Genomic DNA, 26,513 nt, shown 5'->3' on the forward strand with positions numbered 1-26,513 from the left:
TCCTTCTCAACCTTCCATCCCATTTTCCGGCCCAACCTTTTTTTATTTTGGGGTTGTATATTGGGGTAAAAACACTTAGGCTATAATTGTATCATCTGACAAGGCCGACGTTTGAATTTTTTTTTTTTTGAATAAAATTACTTTTTTATTATTTTAATTATATTTTACTTCAGTATAAATAAGAGCATTGTATGTAAATTATATGCCTGTAATTGTAAATGTGATTTGCATATGATGCTAAATTGGGGCAAAGTATATGCAAAGGAAATGCAAGCTGAATTATGGCTTGATGGGCTAGCAGTAAACATAGAGCAGCTAGCATAAACATTAAAGCAGCTGTAATTACCAAAAACTTACATCAAGCTCTGTTTTGGATTCAGCCAGTCTAGTGTGGTCTACACAATCAACAAGAAAGACAATTCCATTGATTGCAGGAAGGTAGTTTTTCCACACTCTTCGTGCTAGGAGACAAATGCTTTAAGTAAGTAAAATGTAATAAAATAGTGAGAAAAGGTTACCATACAATAAATAAAACATGTTACCCTGTGCATGGCCACCAAGGTCAAAAGTGGTAAAGGTCATGCCAGCAATTGTCAGCTCTTCTGAAGCTGCAGAATCAAACAGAAGCTTGCTTTAGACAGATCACAAATACAGTTTAGCTTATTTTCTAAAGTAATTTTTATTTGTACTACTGCAGCAAAAAAATAACAATAACCCAGATCACGTCTGAGGAGGGTATATTTGCCACAACCCATTTCTTATTCGCCCATACTTCAGTAGTTTTGCATGTGAGACCAGTCTTGCGCAGTGAGAGTCATGCACTTCCTTTTTTAGTAAATTTTTTCCCACCCAGCTGCAGCCACTGCCAATTGTGCCTGTTAGGGGAGCTGAAATTTTAACTTGGGGAGCTCAGAATCCCAGCGCTGGTGCGTTAGAGCAGTATCAGGATGTGCCACCAGGGCGCCAAAAATAACTAATTTTAAAATACTCTACTATATACCGTCTTCACTTAAATGATAATTGTTTAAAGATAGTTACAACTGCGGTATTATCATGAAACCATTTTGTTAGCTATGATAATCATTTTTTTCCAGCCAGAATGTGTAATGCTCAGTTTAATTAATGGATATGCAAAATTATTTATTTGACTGCTTTTTAGATAAACTGTATAATATGATGAACTGTAAAACGTGAATAGAAAGAAACAAAATTTGTATTTTAAGGTTTATTTGAGAAAATGTACAATGAATGTACAATTTATTATACATATTTAAGTGTTTATGTTATATTGACAAAAAAAAAAGACTTACTTGGATGTAACGTAGGCACATGTTGTCCCAGTCGGTCATCTTTAAGCATATGCAGTAATGTAGTCTTGCCAGCATTGTCCAGACCAAGAAATACTAATTTTCCTGATTTTTTGTACAGCCCTAGATCAATAAAAGCGCTGTCAGTAAAAAAATCCATGGTCATATCAGTATATCGATGTACATTACAAGTTAGTTAACACAGTAGAAAATTACTGAGGTATCTTTCAAAAAGCAGTGTTGTCTATTGAGAAGTTATACTCTACAAAATGTTAATATTTCTTTTCTACCCATATTCTGACAAATTCCACATCCTGAACATAACCTCAAGCTTACTGGACAGTCTGTTTACATCATCATAGCCTCCATGGGAAGCAGAATCATCATGTTAAATAAACTTTTATAACAACAAACCTACGTTTAAAAATGTCTTAACATTAAATGTAACCATTTTCTTTTTCCTATTTTAACAATTTGACTAACTTTTTTAATAAGGAAACTGAAAAAAAAAAAAAACATCGATGAGTAAAAATTAAAAAAAAAAAAAAAAAAAAAAAAAAAAAAAAAAAAAAAAAAAAAAAAAAAAAAGATTTTGCTATTATGAGCAGTATGGAGGCATGACGAGAATCAACAAGATAGGATTTATTCTTCTAATTTTGCCTGATCTCTGTGACATCATTTGTGTGCGCCATAATTAATATCAGCCAGCTATTAACAATTTAGCCATAACCTAAGATATTAGCAATGGCTAACCTGCATATATTTAATTTTAAAAAATTATTATTTTGTTTTCCAGTAATAATTAATTGCCCAGGTTCTTGAATGTCACTGTTTAAAGAAAAATTGCCACAATAGGAAAAAAAACTACTACAAAATTGGCATCTAAAGCTAAAGTTTTTTTTTTTGCAGAGTACATGAACAAAGTGACCAATAGTGAGCATGCTCTTAATCTAGATTTTTTCTAATTATTATTTTTTTCTAACGCCTTACTGAGTAAAAAGATGAGGCACATGTTTAAACAACTTTGAGCATGTGTATTTGATCCACTCATTAACAGCTTGCTTCGAGATTAAGGTAAATTTAACAAAGATTCACCTTTTGTTATGCTGATTACATAATTTGTAAATAAAATGTAATACATTTAAGAAAATTGTAGAAACATGGTCCACAATGTATAAAGGAAAAAGGTAAAGTACTCAAACATTATTTTAATTTTATGTTTTACCACTGCTTTATCCTGGCCAAGGTCTCAGTGGACTACTGTAATTTACTGCTCTGCCAAACCAATAATACTCTAACTATAGGTAAGCATAGGTAAGTAGTAGAATTATGCTCTGGGTCTGGTGCCAATGGCGTTGCAGAAAGTTAATGGAATGAAGAACAATTACCTTAAATGTCTTAAAAATGGGTTGCAATTAAATATTTCATCAGAACCAATACTCCAAACACCCATTAAACATATTAAAGAGGCTAAAATTTAGCTATATGGCAAAAGAATTTGGACATCTGACCATGGGCTTGTTGCACATCCCACTGGAAAAAAAAGATATTAAAACAGTGACCTCTATGTAATCTTTTCAGTTACAACCTCAGTTACTCTTCTGAGGAGTCTTTACACAAAATTTTTTAAATAAGAATTTGTGCCCATTCAGTCAAAAGAGCATTTGTATGGCTGGGCACTGGTGTCGGTCGAAAAAGCATCAATTGATAATCCAGTTCATTCCAAAGCTTTTCAGTGGGGCTAAAGTCAGGACAAGTTGGAAGCATATAATTGTCTTTACAAAACTAAATTATTACAGCATTTAGCAATTGTTGTGGCTGAAACACATTAATTAAAAACTTTAATTCATACAGAACACGTAGACCTATTGAAAAGTCCATTTCAGAAAGGTTTTGCTGTATAAAGTGAACAACGATTTAACCAGAGCTATCAAAAGATTCTGCTCAAAGTGGAAAAGAGGAATATTAGGTGTTCTGTATGCATATTTTTAACCACACTGATGGATGAGGTCAAAGTAGTACTAAGTACAGCTCCAATGTAAGTATTTATTGCTAATTCTTCTTAGTGTGTTCAAAGTCCCCATAACCTTTTTGCTTTTGATTTGTTCTGTGGATAGTTTCTACTAAAACAATAGGCACAAATTTCAACTGCACAAATGGGCTATTAATGCTTGGAATAATTTTAATAGCCACACATAGGCATGATTACTGTCAAACCTGTTGAATCCAAGCATCCCTTAAATGGAATCTGTCTGGGAATGTAAAACAGGCTAAATGTATCAAAAACCAGCACATGATGCCTTGTTCTAAAGCCATGAATACACAGATGTAAAATAAAGTCACTGAAATCTACCAGTCGAAAAAGGATTTCAAAGCTATTGCTAAGGCTCTGGTACTCCAGCAAACCACAGTGAGAGCCATTATTCACAAAGGGAGAAAAACAGTGGTGAACCTTTCCAGGAGTGGCTGGCCTACTAACATTTCACAAAGAGTGCATCAATGACTCATCATGAAAGCCACAAAAGAACCCAAACATCTATAGAACTGCAGGCCTCACTAGCCTCAGTTAAGTTCAATGTTCACATTTGTATTAAAAGAAAGTCACTGGGCAAAACAGCATTATGGGAAAGCTTCAAGGCACAAACCACTGCTGAGCAAAAAGAACACAAAGGCTGATCTCTCATTTGGCAAAACACATCTAGATGACCCTAAAGACTCTTGCGATTACAATCCTGGAGACTCATGAGTCAAAGGTGAAACTATTTGTAAGACATGGGTCTTGTTACATCTGGAGTAAAGCTTACACTGCATTCCACCATAAGAACATCATACCAAGCATAAAGTCTGCCCTCTAACAGAAAATCCTAAAAAAAAAAAAAGAATGTGACCTAAAGCTCAAGCACAGTTAGGTCTACCTCTGATTGGCTCAAATGAAACAAAATTAGGGTGCTAGAAGGATCAAGTCCCAGTCCTGACTTGAATCACATTTTCTTTATCTTATTTTAAAATTGGTTGAATGATCTAAAACACTTAAATGCAACAAATAAGTAAAAAGTGTGACAGGGCAAATATTTTATCACACCTCAGGCATTTAATTTTAAGAGCACTGTAATTTGTTTACCAACTTTTCTACATCCTGTATCCATGACTTAATGCGTTTCAAAGAGTTTCTGTGAAGAGCATAAAAGTTGATGCTAGTGCGTGCTTTCTAGATTGCACAATATGTAAAGTGGCACTTGCTTTTCATGTAAAGAACAGCTTTACTAAGACAAAGTGATTCTTTTTAAGTAAAGAGCAGCTCTACTAGGACAAGGTGATTTTGCTGTTCAACATTTATTTTTGATGTAGGTAGTAATGAAACGATATGGAAATTCTGTGCTATCACTGATAACTGATATTTCTCATTTATATGTGTGTTGATATTTGTGTACAACTTAATAAAATGTAGGAATGACAAGCAGACATTGATTAGTGTTTAAATTTTTTTACATTAAGAATTAATTTGAAGTGTTTATAAATATTTACCCCTAAACATTTACACATGGTAAAAATTCTTGTACCTCTTCATAAAGCAGCGGAAAAGCTAGATTTAAATTTTAAGTCACTTTATTACTAATACAGATTTACAGGATACAGGTGCTATAGCATCACAGAATGGGTTAACACCAGAGATGCTCAACACAGTATTTATAGCAGACCAGAACAGTGAGAACCAGTTGTGCATGTGCATAGACAGACACATAGTGCATGCATCTCCAAATGTCTTGTTGTGTCCTAACTAAGTGCATGTCATGCAATGATTTACCAAGTCATCTAAAAAATGTGATGAATTACAGCAGTTCTTACAAGATTTTCCCTTCTCACAAGATGAATAAACTTTAAATCTTAGTAATGTGAAAGCACAAACATTTGTGCATCTGCACAGCACATGATGAAATCAATGAGGACAGCTTGTCATTGAACAAAAAATGTATTTATTTACTTAGGTTTTAATGGCATGTTTAACATGTGTCATTTAATGGCAAAATAGGTATTATGTTTCTGTCAATCACTGCATGAAAAAGATGATGAAATACAACTTCATCAGTCCGCCTTGATGTAATAATGACGAGAAAGATGTATATGCAACCATATGTCTCAGTTCAGTACTTTTTATTTCCCCGACAAGAGAAACCAAATGAAGCATAATTAATTGCCAATGCACATTAGAATTTGTAACCATACTGTATATCTACAAAACATTAGGCTTACCTAAAAACTGCAGAACACTACTGAAACCACTATAAATCCAATCAAATATGAAGGACATATCCGGGTTTTGTTAAATCTGAAAACAAACAAACAAACAAACAAACAAAACATTACTTAGCACATGTAGATTTACTTAATATTTGCTGAAAATGTCATTCTTAGAATAAAACTTGTTGCATGTAACATATGAAAGACACACACGTATACACAGTACTGTACAAAAGTTTTAGGCACTTGCGGCACAACAAAAAAATAAAAAATACTCTCTCTCACAGGTACATTGAAGTGCAGTTTTTTAACTTACTTGGCCAGGAAATTGTTCACTTGTTACTGTTTTAGCATGTAATCCCAGACTGACTTAATGACTTTGAGATTAGGGTTCTGTGGGGGCCACAGCATTTGTTGCAGGACTTCTTCTTTTTGCTGGAAATTCTTCTGGATGTTTTTTGTTTTCTTTGGCTGTGTTTGATCCCAATTTAATTCTCCAACATGACGATGACCCCAGTCAGATGTGTCTCTGATGAAACTGCATGATGGACAAGAATCTGACTGTACTTCTCACGTCGACATAATTAATGACATTGACGTGTATTTTAAACCGATGCATCGTTTTTAAAACTATGTTTATAATTTTTTTATTTATTTCTACAACATTTCCATTTATATAACAAATGGTTTTTCTTAACACTACTTGCTGTGTGCATGACGTCAGTCATTTTTGGCTCCAATCATTGGTTGGCACCACTCAGCACAGTCAAATAATCAAAAGTTTGGAAATACATCAAAGTGGCACAAAACAAAAGGTGTGTTTGCACAGTTTTTAATGTTTTGTCTCATCATTTCTTGCCTGTAATACATTATAAAACAGATAAAACTTGGCCTGAAATGCAGGAATAGATGTATATTAACAAATGAAATTTGTTTGTTTGTTTTCATAATGCCATGTTGTCATATCTGTGACATTCACTACAGGAATTAGTGTTTTATGCTGATTTTGTTTTGTGTATATGTATGTAGTGCCATCAGAAAGTATTCACACCCCTTCACTTTTTCCACATTTTGTTACGTTACAGACATATTCGAAATCCAATTTGAGTATAGTTTTCTTTTTAAAAATCTACACGAAATAGCCCATAATGACAAAGTGAAAACATGTTTTCAGACATTTTTGTAAATCTTTTAAAAATGTCAACATTTAAACATAATAGGTACATAAGTATTCACACCCTTTGCTATGACGCTCAAAATTTAGCTCAGGTGCATCCAGTTTACACTGATCATCCTTGAGATGCTTCTACAACTTGATTGGAGACCACCTGTGGTAAATTCAGTTGATTGAACATAATTTGGAATGGCACACACTTGTCTATAAAAGGTCTCACAGTTGACAGTGCATATCAGAGCAGAAACCAAGCAATGAAGTCAAAGGAATTGTCTTTAGACCGCCGAGACCGGATTGTGTCAAGGCACAAATCTGGGGAAGGATACAAAAAAATGTCGGCAGCATTGAAGGTCTCAAAAAGCACTGTGGTCTCCATTATTCAGAAATGGAAGAATTTTGGAACCACCAGAACCCTCCCTAGATCTGGCCGCCCGACCAAACTGAGTAATCGGGAAAGAAGGGCCTTGGTCAGAGAGGTGACCAAGAACCCAATGGTCACTAAGGCAGAGCTCCAGTGTTCCCTTGTGGAGATAGGACAACCATCCAGTAGGTCAACCATTGCTAACACACTCCACCAATCAGGCCTTTATGGTAGAGTGGCCAGATGGAAGCCACTCCTCACTAAAAGGCACATGGCAGCCCGCTTAAGGATTCTTAAGGCTTAAGGATTCTCAGACCAGAGGAATCAAAATTATATATATATTCAGTGCCATCAGAAAGTATTCACACCCCTTCACTTTTTCCACATTTTGTTACGTTACAGACTAGTAATATCTCGATATTTTTTTGCTGAACCACAATATACGAGATATATATATCTCGATATTTTTTCATCCCATAAGGTAATAACAAAAAGACACTTCTGAGACAAAGCTACATGTTCCAAATTTTTTACAGGCACTTTTATTAATTCATGCTGGGGAAGCTTTACACAAGAACTATTTTTCCTTAAAAAAAAAAAGAACTATTCTAAGAAAATGTTTGTTGTTTTCTAAGGTCTCACCTGTCGTGTAATGTGAATTACAAATATATTGTCTGGCCCTTTAAGAATGTTAAGTGTACTATAGGGCGCAGTGAGCGAGTGTGCAGGAACAAGATCAGAATTTATCATCTCCCGCTGTGCTCGTGTTCTTCTGTTGTTTTGCACTGAGCTTATGTAACATTAAATATAGCGTTCTCGTTAACACCCCCCCCCCCCACCCCCCCCACCCCCCACCCCCCACCCACATGTTTGGACTTTATACATCATTTTACATCAGTCGCCACAACATTAACATCTACTGTACATTGATATATATATTTTTTACCGTATAGAACTCAGTTCTGTAATACAGGCAGAACTAGTTACTGAGTAACTATTACAACATTTAATGCATTTTATTCAGCGTTCTGCTTCATGCACTTCATTATTATTTAACAGATTTATTTGTTGTTTAATTGCTGTTTGCTCCTTGTTTACTGCAGAGTTAGATCATGCAATTTTATAAATTTTTGGTTGTTTATTAACCAAGAACAAGAAATCCTATAATACAAGATAAATAAATGACGTGTCGGACGTCGGGCGATCATCCAGTATAAACGTTTATATATGAAGTAAACACGTGCATGTCAGCGCGTGCATGCGCTTGTATGTTTATTTCCGTTTTCCAATATTGTTTTTTGAAACGAATAACGACTCGTTTTCCTGTTTTTCAACTTTGGGATTTGAAGTGAAAAACGAATGAAGGCACACGGAGCTGGAACCTTTTGTCTGGACTTGTTTTCGGTATTCTCTACAGAATATATTATTCTGCTGCTCACCTGACACTTCTCCACCACTGAATCCGAACCATCTCCAAATAACTGAGCCATTATTATTCTTTTTACTAACCCGCTCCTCAACCGTCTCCATGCTATCATGGGAGTTTTACTTAAAGAAATGTGTTGTGAGGGCAGAAGGAATTGGCGGTGGGGAGGGGCGAGTTGTGTTCAGTGAGGGAGAGAGGCGGGGCAGGTGAACATGTGCAGAGACAAACTGGGAGAAGACAAAGACGAACTGTCGGATCTAACTGGAACGCAACATCTATATCGATATACGTGATATTGTCTTATCTTATATCACGTATGAAAATATATCGATATTTTATAAAATCTCGATATATCGCCCAGCCCTATATACAGACATATTCAAAATTCGATTTGAGTATAGTTTTTTTTTTTTTTTTTATCTACATGAAATAACCCATAATGACAAAGTGAAAACATGTTTTCAGACATTTTTGTAAATTTATTAAAAATGTAAAGATTTAAACATAATAGGTACATAAGTATTCACACCCATGGCTTAATATTTTGTTGAAGCACCTTCGGCAGCAATCACAGCCTCAAGTCTTCTTGGGTATGTCTGTACAAGCTTGGCACACCTGTTTTTGGGCATTTTCTCCCATTCTTCTCTGCAGATCCTCTCAAGCTCAGTCAGGTTAGATGAGCAGCGTCTGTAGACAGCCATTTTTAGGTCTTTCCAGAGATGTTCAATTGGATTCAAGTCCGGGCTCTGGCTGGGCCACTCAAGGAAATTCACGGACTGCTCCTGAAGCCACTTTTTTGTGATCTTGGCTGATGAATTGTCGCCCTAGTCTGAGTTCCAGAGCACTCTGGAGCAGGTTTTCTTGAAGAATCTCTCTCTATTTGGCTGCTGTCATCTTACCCTCTATGCGGACTAGTCGCCCAGTTCCTGCCGCAGAAAAACATTCCCACAGCATGATGCTGCCACCACCATGCTTGACAGTAGGGATGGTGTTAGCCAGGCGATGAGCAGTGCCTGTTTTTCTCCATACATGATGCTTGTAGTTCAGGCCAAAAAGTTCTATTTTGGTTTCATCAGACCAGAGAATTTTGATTCCTCTGGTCTGAGAATCCTTAAGGTGCTTTTTGGCAAACACCAAGCGGGCTGCCATGTGCCTTTTAGTGAGGAGTGGCTTCCATCTGGCCACTCTACCATAAAGGCCTGATTGGTGGAGTGTGTTAGCAATGGTTGACCTACTGGATGGTTGTCCTATCTCCACAAGGGAACACTGGAGCTCTGCCTTAGTGACCATTGGGTTCTTGGTCACCTCTCTGACCAAGGCCCTTCTTCCCTGTTTGGTCGGGCGGCCAGATCTAGGGAGGGTTCTGGTGGTTCCAAACTTCTTCCAATTACAAATAATGGAGACCACAGTGCTTTTCGGGACCTTCAATGCTGCCGAAATTTTTTTGTATCCTTTCCCAGATTTGTGCCTTGACACAATCCGGTCTCGGAGGTCTAAAGACAATTCCTTTGACTTCATTGCTTGGTTTCTGCTCTGATATGCACTGTCAACTGTGAGACCTTTTATAGACAAGTGTGTGCCATTCCAAATTATGTTCAATCAACTGAATTTACCACAAGTGGTCTCCAATCAAGTTGTAGAAGCATCTCAAGGATGATCAGTGTAAACTGGATGCACCTGAGCTCAATTTTGAGCGTCATAGCAAAGGGTGTGAATACTTATGTACCTATTATGTTTAAATGTTTAAATTTTTAAAAGATTTACAAAAATGTCTGAAAACATGTTTTCACTTTGTCATTATGGGCTATTTCGAGTAGATTTTTTAAAAGAAAACTGTACTCAAATTGGATTTCGAATATGTCTGTAACGTAACAAAATGTGGAAAAAGTGAAGGGGTGTGAATACTTTCTGATGGCACTACATACAGGGGTTGGACAAAATAACTGAAACACCTGTCATTTTAGTGTGGGAGGTTTCATGGCTAAATTGGACCAGTCTGGTGGCCAATCTTCATTAATTGCACATTGCACCAGTAAGAGCAGAGTGTGAAGGTTCAATTAGCAGGGTAAGAGCAGTTTTGCTCAAAATATTGCAATGCACACAACATTATGGGTGACATACCAGAGTTCAAAAGAGGACAAATTGTTTGTGCACGTCTTGCTGGCGCATCTGTGACCGAGACAGCAAGTCTTTGTGATGTATCAAGAGCCACGGTATCCAGGGTAATGTCAGCATACCACCAAGAAGGACAAACCACATCCAACAGGATTAACTGTGGACGCAAGAGGAAGCTGTCTGAAAGGGATGTTCGGGTGCTAACCCGGATTGTATCCAAAAAACATAAAACCACGGCTGCCCAAATCACGGCAGAATTAAATGTGCACCTCAACTCTCCTGTTTCCACCAGAACTGTCCGTCGGGAGCTCCACAGGGTCAATATACACGGCCGGGCTGCTATAGCCAAACCTTTGGTCACTCGTGCCGATGCCAAACGTCGGTTTCAATGGTGCAAGGAGCGCAAATCTTGGGCTGTGGACAATGTGAAACATGTATTGTTCTCTGATGAGTCCACCTTTACTGTTTTCCCCACATCCGGGAGAGTTACGGTGTGGAGAAGCCCCAAAGAAGCGTACCACCCAGACTGTTGCATGCCCAGAGTGAAGCATGGGGGTGGATCAGTGATGGTTTTGGCTGCCATATCATGGCATTCCCTTGGCCCAATACTTGTGCTAGATGGGCGCGTCACTGCCAAGGACTACCGAACCATTCTGGAGGACCATGTGCATCCAATGGCGGTGCCGTGTATCAGGATGACAATGCACCAATACACACAGCAAGACTGGTGAAAGATTGGTTTGATGAACATGAAAGTGAAGTTGAACATCTCCTATGGCCTGCACAGTCACCAGATCTAAATATTATTGAGCCACTTTGGGGTGTTTTGGAGAAGCGAGTCAGGAAACGTTTTCCTCCACCAGCATCACGTAGTGACCTGGCCACTATCCTGCAAGAAGAATGGCTTAAAATCCCTCTGACCACTGTGCAGGACTTGTATATGTCATTTCCAAGACGAATTGACGCTGTATTGGCCGCAAAAGGAGGCCCTACACCATGCTAATAAATTATTGTGGTCTAAAACCAGGTGTTTCAGTTATTTTGTCCAACCCCTGTATATGTGTGTGTGTATATATATATATATATGTATATATATATATATATATATATATATATATATATATATATATATATATATATATATATATATATATATATATATATATATATATATATACAGGGGTTGGACAAAATAACTGAAACACCTGTCATTTTAGTGTGGGAGGTTTCATGGCTAAATTGGACCAGTCTGGTGGCCAATCTTCATTAAATGCACATTGCACCAGTAAGAGCAGAGTGTGAAGGTTCAATTAGCAGGGTAAGAGCACAGTTTTGCTCAAAATATTGCAATGCACACAACATTATGGGTGACATACCAGAGTTCAAAAGAGGACAAATTGTTGGTGCACGTCTTGCTGGCGCATCTGTGACCAAGACAGCAAGTCTTTGTGATGTATCAAGAGCCACGGTATCCAGGGTAATGTCAGCATACCACCAAGAAGGACAAACCACATCCAACAGGATTAACTGTGGACGCAAGAGGAAGCTGTCTGAAAGGGATGTTCGGGTGCTAACCCCGATTATATCCAAAAAACATAAAACCACGGCTGCCCAAATCACGGCAGAATTAAATGTGCACCTCAACTGTCCTGTTTCCACCAGAACTGTCCGTCGTGAGCTCCACAGGGTCAATATACACGGCCGGGCTGCTATAGCCAAACCTTTGGTCACTCGTGCCAATGCCAAACGTCGGTTTCAATGGTGCAAGGAGCGCAAATCTTGGGCTGTGGACAATGTGAAACATGTATTGTTCTCTGATGAGTCCACCTTTACTGTTTTCCCCACATCCGGGAGAGTTACGGTGTGGAGAAGCCCCAAAGAAGCGTACCACCCAGACTGTTGCATGCCCAGAGTGAAGCATGGGGGTGGATCAGTGATCTTTTGGGCTGCCATATTATGGCATTCCCTTGGCCCAATACTTGTGCTAGATGGGCGCGTCACTGCCAAGGACTACCGAACCATTCTGGAGGACCATGTGCATCCAATGGCGGTGCCGTGTATCAGGATGACAATGCACCAATACACACAGCAAGACTGGTGAAAGATTGGTTTGATGAACATGAAAGTGAAGTTGAACATCTCCCATGGCCTGCAGAGTCACCAGATCTAAATATTATTGAGCCACTTTGGGGTGTTTTGGAGAAGCGAGTCAGGAAACGTTTTCCTCCACCAGCATCACGTAGTGACCTGGCCACTATCCTGCAAGAAGAATGGCTTAAAATCCCTCTGACCACTGTGCAGGACTTGTATATGTCATTTCCAAGACGAATTGACGCTGTATTGGCCGCAAAAGGAGGCCCTACACCATACTAATAAATTATTGTGGTCTAAAACCAGGTGTTTCAGTTATTTTGTCCAACCCCTGTATATATATATATATATATATATATATATATATATATATATATATATATATATATATATATACAGTGTATCACAAAAGTGAGTACACCCCTCACATTTCTGCAGATATTTAAGTATATCTTTTCATGGGACAACACTGACAAAATGACACTTTGACACAATGAAAAGTAGTCTGTGTGCAGCTTATATAACAGTGTAAATTTATTCTTCCCTCAAAATAACTCAATATACAGCCATTAATGTCTAAACCACCAGCAACAAAAGTGAGTACACCCCTTAGTGAAAGTCCCTGAAGTGTCAATATTTTGTGTGGCCACCATTATTTCCCAGAACTGCCTTAACTCTCCTGGGCATGGAGTTTACCAGAGCTTCACAGGTTGCCACTGGAATGCTTTTCCACTCCTCCATGACGACATCACGGAGCTGGCGGATATTCGAGACTTTGCGCTCCTCCACCTTCCGCTTGAGGATGCCCCAAAGATGTTCTATTGGGTTTAGGTCTGGAGACATGCTTGGCCAGTCCATTACCTTTACCCTCAGCCTCTTCAATAAAGCAGTGGTCGTCTTAGAGGTGTGTTTGGGGTCATTATCATGCTGGAACACTGCCCTGCGACCCAGTTTCCGGAGGGAGGGGATCATGCTCTGCTTCAGTATTTCACAGTACATATTGGAGTTCATGTGTCCCTCAATGAAATGTAACTCCCCAACACCTGCTGCACTCATGCAGCCTCAGACCATGGCATTCCCACCACCATGCTTGACTGTAGGCATGACACACTTATCTTTGTACTCCTCACCTGATTGTCGCCACACATGCTTGAGACCATCTGAACCAAACAAATTAATCTTGGTCTCATCAGACCATAGGACATGGTTCCAGTAATCCATGTCCTTTGTTGACATGTCTTCAGCAAACTGTTTGCGGGCTTTCTTGTGTAGAGACTTCAGAAGAGGCTTCCTTCTGGGGTGACAGCCATGCAGACCAATTTGATGTAGTGTGCGGCGTATGGTCTGAGCACTGACAGGCTGACCCCCCACCTTTTCAATCTCTGCAGCAATGCTGACAGCACTCCTGCGCCTATCTTTCAAAGACAGCAGTTGGATGTGACGCTGAGCACGTGCACTCAGCTTCTTTGGACGACCAACGCGAGGTCTGTTCTGAGTGGACCCTGCTCTTTTAAAACGGTGGATGATCTTGGCCACTGTGCTGCAGCTCAGTTTCAGGGTGTTGGCAATCTTCTTGTAGCCTTGGCCATCTTCATGTAGCGCAACAATTCGTCTTTTAAGATCCTCAGAGAGTTCTTTGCCATGAGGTGCCATGTTGGAACTTTCAGTGACCAGTATGAGAGAGTGAGAGCTGTACTACTAAATTGAACACACCTGCTCCCTATGCACACCTGAGACCTAGTAACACTAACGAGTCACATGACATTTTGGAGGGAAAATGACAAGCAGTGCTCAATTTGGACATTTAGGGGTGTAGTCTCTTAGGGGTGTACTCACTTTTGTTGCCGGTGGTTTAGACATTAATGGCTGTATATTGAGTTATTTTGAGGGAAGAATAAATTTACACTGTTATATAAGCTGCACACAGACTACTTTTCATTGTGTCAAAGTGTCATTTTGTCAGTGTTGTCCCATGAAAAAATATACTTAAATATCTGCAGAAACGTGAGGGGTGTACTCACTTTTGTGATACACTGTATATATATATATACAGTGTATCACAAAAGTGAGTACACCCCTCACATTTCTGCAAATATTTCATTATATCTTTTAATGGGACAACACTATAGACATGAAACTTGGATATAATTTAGAGTAGTCAGTGTACAGCTTGTATAGCAGTGTAGATTTACTGTCTTCTGAAAATAACTCAACACACAGCCATTAATGTCTAAATGGCTGGCAACATAAGTGAGTACACCCCACAGTGAACATGTCCAAATTGTGCCCAAATGTGTCGTTGTCCCTCCCTGGTGTCATGTGTCAAAATCCCAGGTGTAAATGGGGAGCAGGGCTGTTAAATTTGGTGTTTTGGGTACAATTCTCTAATACTGGCCACTGGATATTCAACATGGCACCTCATGGCTAAGAACTCTCTGAGGATGTGAGAAATAGAATTGTTGCTCTCCACAAAGATGGCCTGGGCTATAAGAAGATTGCTAACACCCTGAAACTGAGCTACAGCATGGTGGCCAAGGTCATACAGCAGTTTTCCAGGACAGGTTCCACTCGGAACAGGCTTCGCCAGGGTCGACCAAAGAAGTTGAGTCCACGTGTTCGGCGTCATATCCAGAGGTTGGCTTTAAAAAATAGACACATGAGTGCTGCCAGCATTGCTGCAGAGGTTGAAGACGTGGGAGGTCAGCCTGTCAGTGCTCAGACCATACGCCGCACACTGCATCAACTCGGGCTGCATGGTCGTCATCCCAGAAGGAAGCTGACGCACAAGAAAGCCAGCAAACAGTTTGCTGAAGACAAGCAGTCCAAGAACATGGATTACTGGAATGCCCTGTGGTCTGACGAGACCAAGATAAACTTGTTTGGCTCAGATGGTGTCCAGCATGTGTGGCGGCGCCCTGGTGAGAAGTACCAAGACAACTGTATCTTGCCTACAGTCAAGCATGGTGGTGGTAGCATCATGGTCTTGGGCTGCATGAGTGTTGCTGGCACTGGGGAGCTGCGGTTCATTGAGGGAAACATGAATTCCAACATGTACTGTGACATTCTGAAACAGAGCATGATCCCCTCCCTTCGAAAACTGGGCCTCATGGCAGTTTTCCAACAGGATAACGACCCCAAACACAACCTCCAAGATGACAACTGCCTTGCTGAGGAAGCTGAAGGTAAAGGTGATGGACTAAACCCAATTGAGCACCTGTGGCGCATCCTCAAGTGGAAGTTGGAGGAGTTCAAGGTGTCTAACATCCACCAGCTCCGTGATGTCATCATGGAGGAGTGGAAGAGGATTCCAGTAGCAACCTGTGCAGCTCTGGTGAATTCCATGCCCAGGAGGGTTAAGGCAGTGATAATAATGGTGGTCACACAAAATATTGACACTTTGGGCACAATTTGGACATGTTCACTGTGGGGTGTACTCACTTATGTTGCCAGCCATTTAGACATTAATGGCTGTGTGTTGAGTTATTTTCAGAAGACAGTAAATCTACACTGCTATACAAGTTGTACACTGACTACTCTAAATTATATCCAAGTTTCATGTCTATAGTGTCGTCCCATGAAAAGATATAATAAAATATTTGCAGAAATGTGAGGGGTGTACTCACTTTTGTGATACACTGTATATGTGTGTGTATGTGTTATTATACTATTTTTATAGTAGTATGTGTTTTATATTATTAAGAAAATTAAGGATTATTTCTGAATTATCTTGGGGGAAGATTTCCTTTAATATATTGGGCATATGTAGTTTTTGTCTTTTACTGTTGTATTTTGGGCATTCAATCAGGATGCGTTTTATGGTGACTGGTACAGTATCTCACAAAAGTGAGCACACCCCTCACATTTCTGCAAATATTTTATTACATCTTTTCATAGAAATGAAACTTGGATATAACTTAGAGTAGTCAGTGTACATCTTGTATAGCAGTATAGATTTATTGTCTTCTGAAAATAACAACACAGCCATTAATGTCTAACTAGCTGGCAACACAAGTGAGTATACCTCACAGTGAACATGTCCAAATTGTGCCCAATTGTGTCGTTGTCCCTCCCTGGTGTCATGTGACTTGTTCAAGTTACAAGGTTCCAGGTGTGAATGGGGAGCAGGGCTGTTAAATTTGGTGTTTTGGGTACAACTCTCTCATACTGGCCACTGGATATTCAACATGGCACCTCATGGCAAAGAACTCTCTAAGGATGTGAGAAATAGAATTGCTGCTTTCCACAAAGATGGCCTAGGCTGGAAGAAGACTGCTAACACACTGAAACTGAGCTACAGCACGGTGGCCAAGGTCATACAGTGGTTTTCCAGGACAGGTTTCACTGGAAACGGGCTTCGCCAGGGTCGACGTGTTCAGAGTCATATCCAGAGGTTGGCTTTAAAAAATAGATGCATGAGTGCTGCCAACATTGCTGCAGAGGCTGAAGAAGTGGGAGGTCAGCCTGTCGGTGCTCAGACCATACGCCGCACACTGCATCAACTCGGTCTGCATGGCCATCATCCCAAAAGGAAGACTCTTCTGAACCTGACACACAAGTAAGCCCGCAAACAGTTTGCTGAAGACAAGCAGTCCAAGAACATGGATTACTGGAACCATGTTCTGTGGTCTGACGAGACCAAGATAAACTTGTTCGTCTCAGATGGTGTCCACCATGTGTGGCGGCGCCCTGGTGAGGAGTGCCAAGACAACTGTCTCTTGCTTACAGTCATGCATGGTGGTGGTAGCATCATGGTCTTGGACTGCATGAGTGAAACATGAATTCAGGAAAACATGAATTCCAACATGTACTGTGACATTCTGAAGCAGAGCATGATCCCCTCCCTTTGGAAACTGGGCCGCATGACAGTTTTCCAACACGATAACTACCCCAAACACACCTCCAAGATGACAACTGCCCTGCTGAGAAAGCTGAAGGTAAAGGTGATGGACTGGCCAAGTATGTCTCCAGACCTAAACCCAATTGAGCACCTGTGGCGCATCCTCAAGCGGAAGGTTGAGGAGCGCAAGATGTCTAACATCCACCAGCTCTGTGATGTCATCATGGAGGAGTGGAAGAGGATTCCAGTAGCAACTTGTGCAGCTCTGCTGAATTCCATTCCCAAGAGGGTTAAGGCAGTGCTAGATAATAATGGTGGTCACAAAAAATATTGACACTTTGGGCACAATGTGGACATGTTTACTGTGAGGTGTACTCACTTGTGTTGCCAGCCATTTAGACTCATAACTCATGTGTTGTTATTTTCAGAATACTATAAATCTATACTGCTATACAAACTGACTACTTTAAGTTATATCCAAGTTTCATTTCTATGAAAAGATTTAATAAAATATTTGCAGAAATGTGAGGGGTTTATTCACTTTTGTGAGATACTGTATGTGACAGTCTACGCAAAGTGTGGGGTTTACTCCTAGTATAAAGTGTTATTTATTTAGTTAGTTGTTAGTATTAAGAGTCAATCTTCTACGGTCCAGTGATGGTTCTTGTGCTTTGATGTATAGGCTTTAAACCAGAGATATATGGATATGCGCCCAAAGCGAGTCCGATTCCCTGATGGTTTTCGGCATTTAGCAGACGCCTTTTATCCAAAGCGACTTACAGTACTTTGATCTTATTAGTGTCCGATATAGGTGAAGTAGCAAGGAGAAGTTGGCACCCTATTTTGTATTAGGATTTTAATTATGTTTAGCCTTTCAAGACATTTGGTTTTTAGTTCATTGATGTGAGGGATGAAAGAGAGCTTGTGATTAAATATTAGGTATTTTGTGCTTAGCACAGTCTTGATTATTTCTCCATCCAGGTAAAGTTCTGGGTTTGGGTGAAGAGTTTTGATTTAACAAAAGTGTATGCATGTGGTCTTATTTTTTGACTGCTTGAATCCATTAAGGTTTGTCCATTTGATGATTTTATTGATGTTTATCTGCAGGATTTGTTCTATTTTATTCTATTTTATATCCTATACATAAGTCGTCAACATATAGGCTGTTGACTATGCTTGGTGGTATGTTCTTTGTTATGCTACTTATTTTTAAGTTAAAAAGTGCAACCGATAGAATACAACTCTGTGGGACTCCTGTTTTTTGGTTGTGGTCTTTGGATAAGGTATTGTTAATTCTGACTCTAAAGTATCTATTACTTATAAAGTTGTTTCTGAATATTGAGAGGCGGCCTCTGAGTCCAGTTTGGTATAAGTCTTTCATTATGCCATATCTCCTGGTGGTATCATATGCTTTCTCGATGTCGAAGAAGATGATTATTGCATGTTGTTTTTGTATGAAGGCTTCTCTGATGTAGGTCTCTAGAATAGCTAGGTTATTTGTGGTACTTCTATGTTTGCGAAAACTGCTTTGTGTTTCATATGGCAGTAATAGCTCAGTGGTTAAGGTACTGGACTAGTAAACAGAAGGTTGCCGGTTCAAGCCCCACCACCACCAAGTTGTCACTGTTGGGTCCCTGAGCAAGGCCCTTAACCCTAAATTGCTCATCGTGTTCAGCTCATTGTGTAAGTTGCTTTGGATAAAAGCGTCGGCTGAAAATGTAAATGTTGTTTGTTTCCAAATACCATGTCATACGATTGTTAACCATTCTTTCAAAAATTTTACTGATGCAGCTGGTTAATGCTATGGGTCTGTAGTTTTCAGAATTCTCATAATCTTTTCCTGGTTTGGGAATTGGTATCCCCAAAACGACTGTCACTCATTCCACATTGCTGGTATGTCTCCTGTGTTCCATATTTTATTATATATATTTAGGAGAGTGTGGATTCTAAGGGTAGTTTTTTTTAGCATCTTATTATGTATGTCGTCTGGGCCTGTTGCTGTGTTATGTGATTTTTGGAGAGAAAAGTGAAGTTTCTCTAATGTGAAGTCCTGGTTTTATGGTTCCACATTGTCCAAGTTGAAGTCAATTTTATTGTTTTCCTGTAGTTTTCTAAAACTTTGGAATTCTGGATTGTAGTTTTCATTTGCTATTTTCTCGAAAATTTCAGCCAGCTGCTCAGCAAAATCTTTACCACTAGCAAAATTCTGTCTTGTCCCCTGAGGTTGGTCCCTGTTTCCCATACTGTGCATGAGGTTCCAAATTTTTGTGCTTTTGTGTTTGCAGCTATGTTCACAAATTCTCTCCAGCTCTGTCTTTTCTCTGTGTTTATAATTTTTCGGGCTTTAGCCATAGTGTTGCACAGTTCGTTCAAGTTTTCCATTGTGGGGTGTTAGTTGAATTTATTTTTTACTTGATTGCATGTTTGCATTTGTCATTAAACCATGCGTTCTGTTTTTATTTTGTGTGTTACAGGTTTTTGGTATCGGTTTGTTTGCAATTTTTCTTAGTGTATTAGTAAACCATTCAAATGAGTCTGGTTCCTGTATATGTTGGGTAGACATCTTTGCTGATGATGGGAAAAATGGTCACTTCCACAGAGATATTTACAAATCATCCAGAAGAAGAGGAGTTCAGGTTTGCATAAGATTAGAACTATCTAATCTTCATTGTGTATGTTCCATGTCCTGGATTAGGTAGGTGTTTCCAGGTGTATTCATAATGCAGAGATTATTTCAAAATTTTCTATTATTTTACCCTAACTGTTGGTCTTTTGGCTTGCCCATATTACGTTGTGGCTGTTGAAATTGCCTAAAAGTATGTATGGCGGTAGCAATTGTGCAGCAAGGTTATTTAGATCTGCAGGGTTCAGTGTGAAGTTTGGTGTGATGTAGATTGAGCAGATAGGTATGTAAATGAAATTAATTTGACCAAACAAATAACATAAAATATCTTGGGTTCATACTGTCTGCAATGAAATAAAAAGTCAAAAATAACCCTCAACTGATCGGGATAACAACTAACTTAAGTGAATGTTACATCCACCGTAAGATGATAAAGTAGCCTATAAAAACAATGGCAAATGGCAGCTGAGGTAAAAAGCAGCACTGACATCATGCAAAGCTAGAGAAAAAGCCCTTTAACAATAAGAACTAAAGGAAAGCTAGGCTGAGGTTTGCTAAGGATAGGACCATACATGACTGGAGTATGGTTGTCATTTCTGATTAGTCCAGTTTTCATATTGACCCAACAAATGGTCTTCTTATGGTTAGATTGAGACCCAAAGAGGCCTACATTTCAAAATATCTGGCACACATCGTGAAATTTGGTGGACAGGTAATGATCTTAAGTCAAGCTGGAATCACAGATTTGACTTAGTAAATAAGGCATAAATAAATCTATGTATATGAAAAGACAACATGTTAATGCTCCATGTTACACAACCAGGTCAATCAAGATTTTGATAGAGGACAACCAGAACACTGGCCAAGCTGCTTTCATTTTTTTGTGGCAGGAATCGCCACTTAACAGCAATGTGAAAGAGTGGAGAGCATACCAAATACTTAGTTTGTAAATACTTAGTTACACTAAGTTAAAATAACTTAACTAGTACCTTAACCAGTGATAGCTCAGTGGTTAAGGTACTAGACTAGTAAACAGAAGGTTGCCGGTTCAAGCCCCGCCACCACCAAGTTGCCACTGTTGGGTCCCTGAGCAAGGCCCTTAACCCTCAATTGCTCATTGTGTAAGTCGCTTTGGATAAAAGCGTCTGCTAAATGCTGAAAATTTAAATGTAACTACATGGCATGTACTGTGGTTGTAAAAAGCTTCACCTTAGGTTTTATAATAATTACAGACATTTAAGGCAAATAAAGATCACATGCATTTGAACATTTAAGCAGAATTTTAAGTCGTTGTGCAAGAAAAACACCTTTAAGCTTGACTTTAGTTTGTTTTGATATGTGCCCCTATTAGTCAGTCACAAAAAGCAGCTGCAGAAATCACTTGACAAACACGTAAAACGTAAACTTTAAAAACTCACGTCTATTGTATCTTTAATCATTGACCTCCTGATCAACAGTAAAAACATCTAGACGATTAAAAACGAGCATATGTTCTAGTCATGTCATGATTACAGAAAACTCTGCTAACTCTTACAATAAATTTACTCAGACTTCAAAAAAGTTAAATAATAGATCTACGCAGTCTCATCTTTAATATACAACAAAAATATGTCCATAAAATCCCCAGTATTCTAAATTGCACGCCAGTGCGAGCAATTTGATCTTTGTTTTTTTGTTATTTTAGCAAAGTCTCCTGTGTAACCGAGCTAAGCAAAAACAGGTAGCAGCGGTAAGCATATGTACCATCTCTGATAATCGAGTGCAATACAATATTGGAACCCACAGAAACCATACCTTGTATGCACCGACAATATAGTACTCCTTAACACAATTGGAAAATGCCTCTTGTAAACTTAAATGATTCTATTATAAGTCTTCTTTACAGCCTTCTTGTGTTACCACACAGCCACGACACACTGAAATGGCTCTCTAACCCAAGTCCAACTGCTTCCTGTTTGCGCTACGACTTAATCCTTCCGATAAGGGAACCACGGTCACAGGCGTAACAAAATGAACCAATAATTTAAATATAATATAATATAACACAACATTACATCATATAATATATCATATAATGTAATGTAATGCAATGTGATATAATTAAATATAAGGGACTGAAATATAATATATGGACAACTTAATTATGTAGACCAAATTTAAGTATTCTTTCGGCATTAAATGATAATATCCCTAATTCCCCAATGTGTGAATACCAATACTTTTTAGTCACGCTAATATTAGTCCCACTATACCGATGATATAGACAAAAATTACCTAAATGGGAAAATAAGTCTTCAAGTTATTGCGTAAAAGGTTCAACGTGTTAAAACAACTTTAAAACTTTGCCTATCGGGAAATATTTCCACTGAATGATTTATTCCATGCGTCATCTTTGTAGGAATTTTCCTCTGGGATCAATAAAGTGATCTATCTATCTATTTATTTATCTCAACAAAAAACCGTCATACTTGTTTCCAGTACGCCCACTTATAACTTTAGCACAGGAAATGCCACGTGTACAAACTGCGCATGCTCGAGGAGAGTGCGTCTGTTACGTAACTTACACCGGAACTTCTGACATTTTAGTTGCCAAACCATATGCAGTGAAAGCGTTCAGTTCAAAGGGAACTTGCATCGGCATATGGAAGAGTGAGTAAGCTACATTCCATTCCACAGGGTTAAAACTCTGAATCGAAACTGAATCGATTCATTTGAATTGTTGTTTCGACACATTGTTTCGAAGTCCGTATCGAAATAAAAAATGACGTGACTGTCCCGAAAAAGTCACGCTGTTTCGAAATGTTTTGAATGTTTTCTCGCGTTTCGGTACACACCTAAGAAAGAGCAAGCTACTGATCTGAGTTATTAATGTTTTGATCCAGATTTCTTCTAAATGAGTCAGAAAATCTTATCTCTTGATCCCAGAACTATTGTTGTTGTCAACATGACAACATTGCAATACCCTCAAACATTAAAAGAGATGTAAAGCAATGTAGCTATTTTCTATGGGCAAAAGTCACACAATTTCTTTATTGTTACTTGCTTATTATTTTGCTTATTATTGCTCCGAAATGTCAAGAAAAACAAACTTGGATTTACGCGAAGCATATCAATGTGTTATTACGACAAACAGGGGTAAAATAGGTGGCCTGAAAGGAGAGCTCTGAGGGAAACTGATAACATTTAGACCACATAGGTAACACTCAAGATTGATTGGTGTACCATCCACCCTTTAATGGTCAGGATTTCTGTTAGTAAGGGAAATAGATGTCCATAAAACCTGAAAGAAATCCTATGATATGCAATAATGACTTATTTGTGGTATGGGACCATAATGCTGCTTTTTGCTTGTGTGTATATGGGTGAAAGACGAATAGGGTGTTCCAAGTACCAAAAAAATAAAATGGTTAAATTGTATAATTTTTTCATTTAATATTGTGCACAAATGTGTCACCTATGTAAATATGTATTTTTTTTCTCAGCATTTTGCTTATTTGATATTTTTAGTGTTGTTGACACACAACAAGGGCACAAAAATGTCATTCAGTGCAACGACTAATTTATGACAAAATACACACACAAGGAACAATCTTAGCCATTTCAAATTTATAAGTTTAGTATATCTCTTACAAAAGATTTAAAACCTCAGAAGAAACTGTACTTACTCTGTTTTGAATTTTCTGTGCATTGTTTGTACTCTAATGCGTCTTGGGATTTAGTTTATTTGTATACAAGATGTTTTTGCTACACATTCTATTCTATTTGAAACCCAATCAAACTCTGTTTTCTATGAAGCAGGCCTGGATTCTCTTGCATTCACATGAAAAAAATATATAATAATTACTTATTACAGTTATTTTAAGCAAATGTTTTTGTTGCACTGTATGATGATTTTATGTTGCACTGAATGACACTCCAAATTATCCTGTTACATCAGAATATTCATGACTTAATTTGTTTTTAAGTTCTTTATTGATTAAAGTAGCAGTAGTAGAATGAAAATATGCCACACCAGTGGCAAGTATGTGTTATAATATTACTACATCATGAAAAAAGTAAGGCAATGAAAAACATAGCTAATGAAGCCATCATAACAACTTGTAAGGCACCAGAACAGTGTGGAAGTGTGGAATTTGTGTCATAACACGTGAAAAAGTTGCTGCAGTAAATCTAAATTCATTCAGCCATGAAAACCATTTGAAGTCGCATTTTATTTCATGAACTGAACAAATGTTTTCCAGTCTTTTGTTGTTAACCTTGAGGTTCTTGCTGTACATGGCTTTGGTTCTGCGATTATGATTTTGACATCAGACTTAAGGTAATACATTTCATCAGGTGGATTTGGCCACACAGGAATTTCTGTTTCAATTTTGTAGCATGCAGCTAACTTGCACCTCATCTCCAACAGACAGCAGTACCTGCCCAACGAATGGCAGGTCATCGTACTTGACAATAACAAAATCTCAGGGACCACTTCATCAAAAACATAATTCTTAATATTCATTGTAATTACTGCTCTTATTAAGGAAGACTAGAATGGAAAAAAGTGGTTTTAATATTTAAAAATAATTTTAAAACATTATAAAGTCAGTATAACAATGTCATTGTCAATTTAGTGCAACAGCGAAATTCTGTTGCACTGAATGACTGTTGTACTGAATGACAGAAATTTTACTTTAGCACATTTTACAGTTATCCCAGTGGTTAGCAAAAGCTAACATTGACCTTAGCTCAAAGACATTTCTACACATATTCACATTTAAATGTTAATAACCTTGTTTGTTTACAAGATTAACCGTAATATTACGTTTTCTGTGTTGTACTGAATGACACTCAGTTTTGTTCTTTAATGTACTGTGTCAGTAAAAAGACATTTTTATCAAATAATGTTAAAATGCATTGACCTCGTGTGTGTGCTGAAGGGTCCCCAGGAGTCTTCTTTTGTTGTTATAATTGGTCACATGACTGCAGTAGCTTGATTGCATATTAAAATAAGGCTTTTTATTAACGTTGTACTGAATGACAACTGAAGATTGGGAAAATGGGGACTGAAAGTATCCTGAATATTATTAATATTAAAAAACACATCTGATTGAATATTATTTAATATGTCACCCATGACATTTGTACAATTATGCCAAAGCAGTAAATTTTAAGTTTTACTTAAGATTAATTAGTTTTTTCTTAATGTTTTATTACTTAAATAGGTAGGGGGACCGTTGCACTGAATGACATTTTGGGGGTTTCAAGGGTTATTTTTTAAAAAATCATAAATTTTCCGTAAAAATTACTTTTAGGTTTCAGTAAAGATGTACAAATGGAGTAGATTGAAGGTATATCCACTTATATCAATATAATTGTATATTATTTATCAAGTGGGGACACTAAAAAGTTACGTCTCATCTTTGACCCATATAAGTCTGAGGATGTGCCTGTGTGCCACTAGATATAGGACTGTAAATTCTGTGTGTGCACGTGAGTAGATTTGTAATATTTTCAGTCCGTCCTGTAGAGATATATATATATATATACAGTGTATCACGAAAGTGAGTACACCCCTCACATTTCTGCAAATATTTCATTATATCTTTTCATGGGACAACACTATAGACATGAAACTTGGATATAACTTAGAGTAGTCAGTGTACAGCTTGTATAGCAGTGTAGATTTACTGTCTTCTGAAAATAACTCAACACACAGCCATTAATGTCTAAATAGCTGGCAACATAAGTGAGTACACCCCACAGTGAACATGTCCAAATTGTGCCCAAATGTGTCGTTGTCCCTCCCTGGTGTCATGTGTCAAGGTCCCAGGTGTAAATGGGGAGCAGGGCTGTTAAATTTGGTGTTTTGGGTACAATTCTCTCATACTGGCCACTGGATATTCAACATGGCACCTCATGGCAAAGAACTCTCTGAGGATGTGAGAAATAGAATTGTTGCTCTCCACAAAGATGGCCTGGGCTATAAGAAGATTGCTAACACCCTGAAACTGAGCTACAGCATGGTGCCCAAGGTCATACAGCGGTTTTCCAGGACAGGTTCCACTCGGAACAGGCTTCGCCAGGGTCGACCAAAGAAGTTGAGTCCACGTGTTCGGCGTCATATCCAGAGGTTGGCTTTAAAAAATAGACACATGAGTGCTGCCAGCATTGCTACAGAGGTTGAAGACGTGGGAGGTCAGCCTGTCAGTGCTCAGACCATACGCCGCACACTGCATCAACTCGGTCTTCATGGTCGTCATCCCAGAAGGAAGCTGACGCACAAGAAAGCCCGCAAACAGTTTGCTGAAGACAAGCAGTCCAAGAACATGGATTACTGGAATGCCCTGTGGTCTGA

The 26,513-nt window shown here is 38.5% G+C and overlaps 1 protein-coding gene across 2 annotated transcripts in view; it reads right to left on the minus strand.

Moving 5' to 3' along the window:
- sar1b (secretion associated, Ras related GTPase 1B) overlaps positions 1-22,113 on the minus strand; it is a 30,635-nt gene extending 8,522 nt beyond the window's left edge. Inside the window, exons 1-6 of one of the 2 annotated variants that reach the window (XM_063011626.1) lie at positions 21,968-22,113; positions 5,863-6,084; positions 5,559-5,634; positions 1,311-1,430; positions 543-608; positions 358-461 (exon numbers count right to left, since the gene is read on the minus strand). In XM_063011626.1, coding sequence (XP_062867696.1) covers positions 358-461; positions 543-608; positions 1,311-1,430; positions 5,559-5,616 — 348 coding nt within the window. In that variant the 5' untranslated portion in view covers positions 5,617-5,634; positions 5,863-6,084; positions 21,968-22,113. The remainder of the gene's footprint in view (positions 1-357; positions 462-542; positions 609-1,310; positions 1,431-5,558; positions 5,635-5,862; positions 6,085-21,967) is intronic. The other variant, XM_063011625.1, reaches the window with a different exon arrangement.
- Between the last annotated feature and the right edge of the window lie 4,400 nt (positions 22,114-26,513).

Source organism: Trichomycterus rosablanca, chromosome 16 (assembly GCF_030014385.1).
Source record: "Trichomycterus rosablanca isolate fTriRos1 chromosome 16, fTriRos1.hap1, whole genome shotgun sequence".
NCBI lineage: Eukaryota > Metazoa > Chordata > Actinopteri > Siluriformes > Trichomycteridae > Trichomycterus > Trichomycterus rosablanca.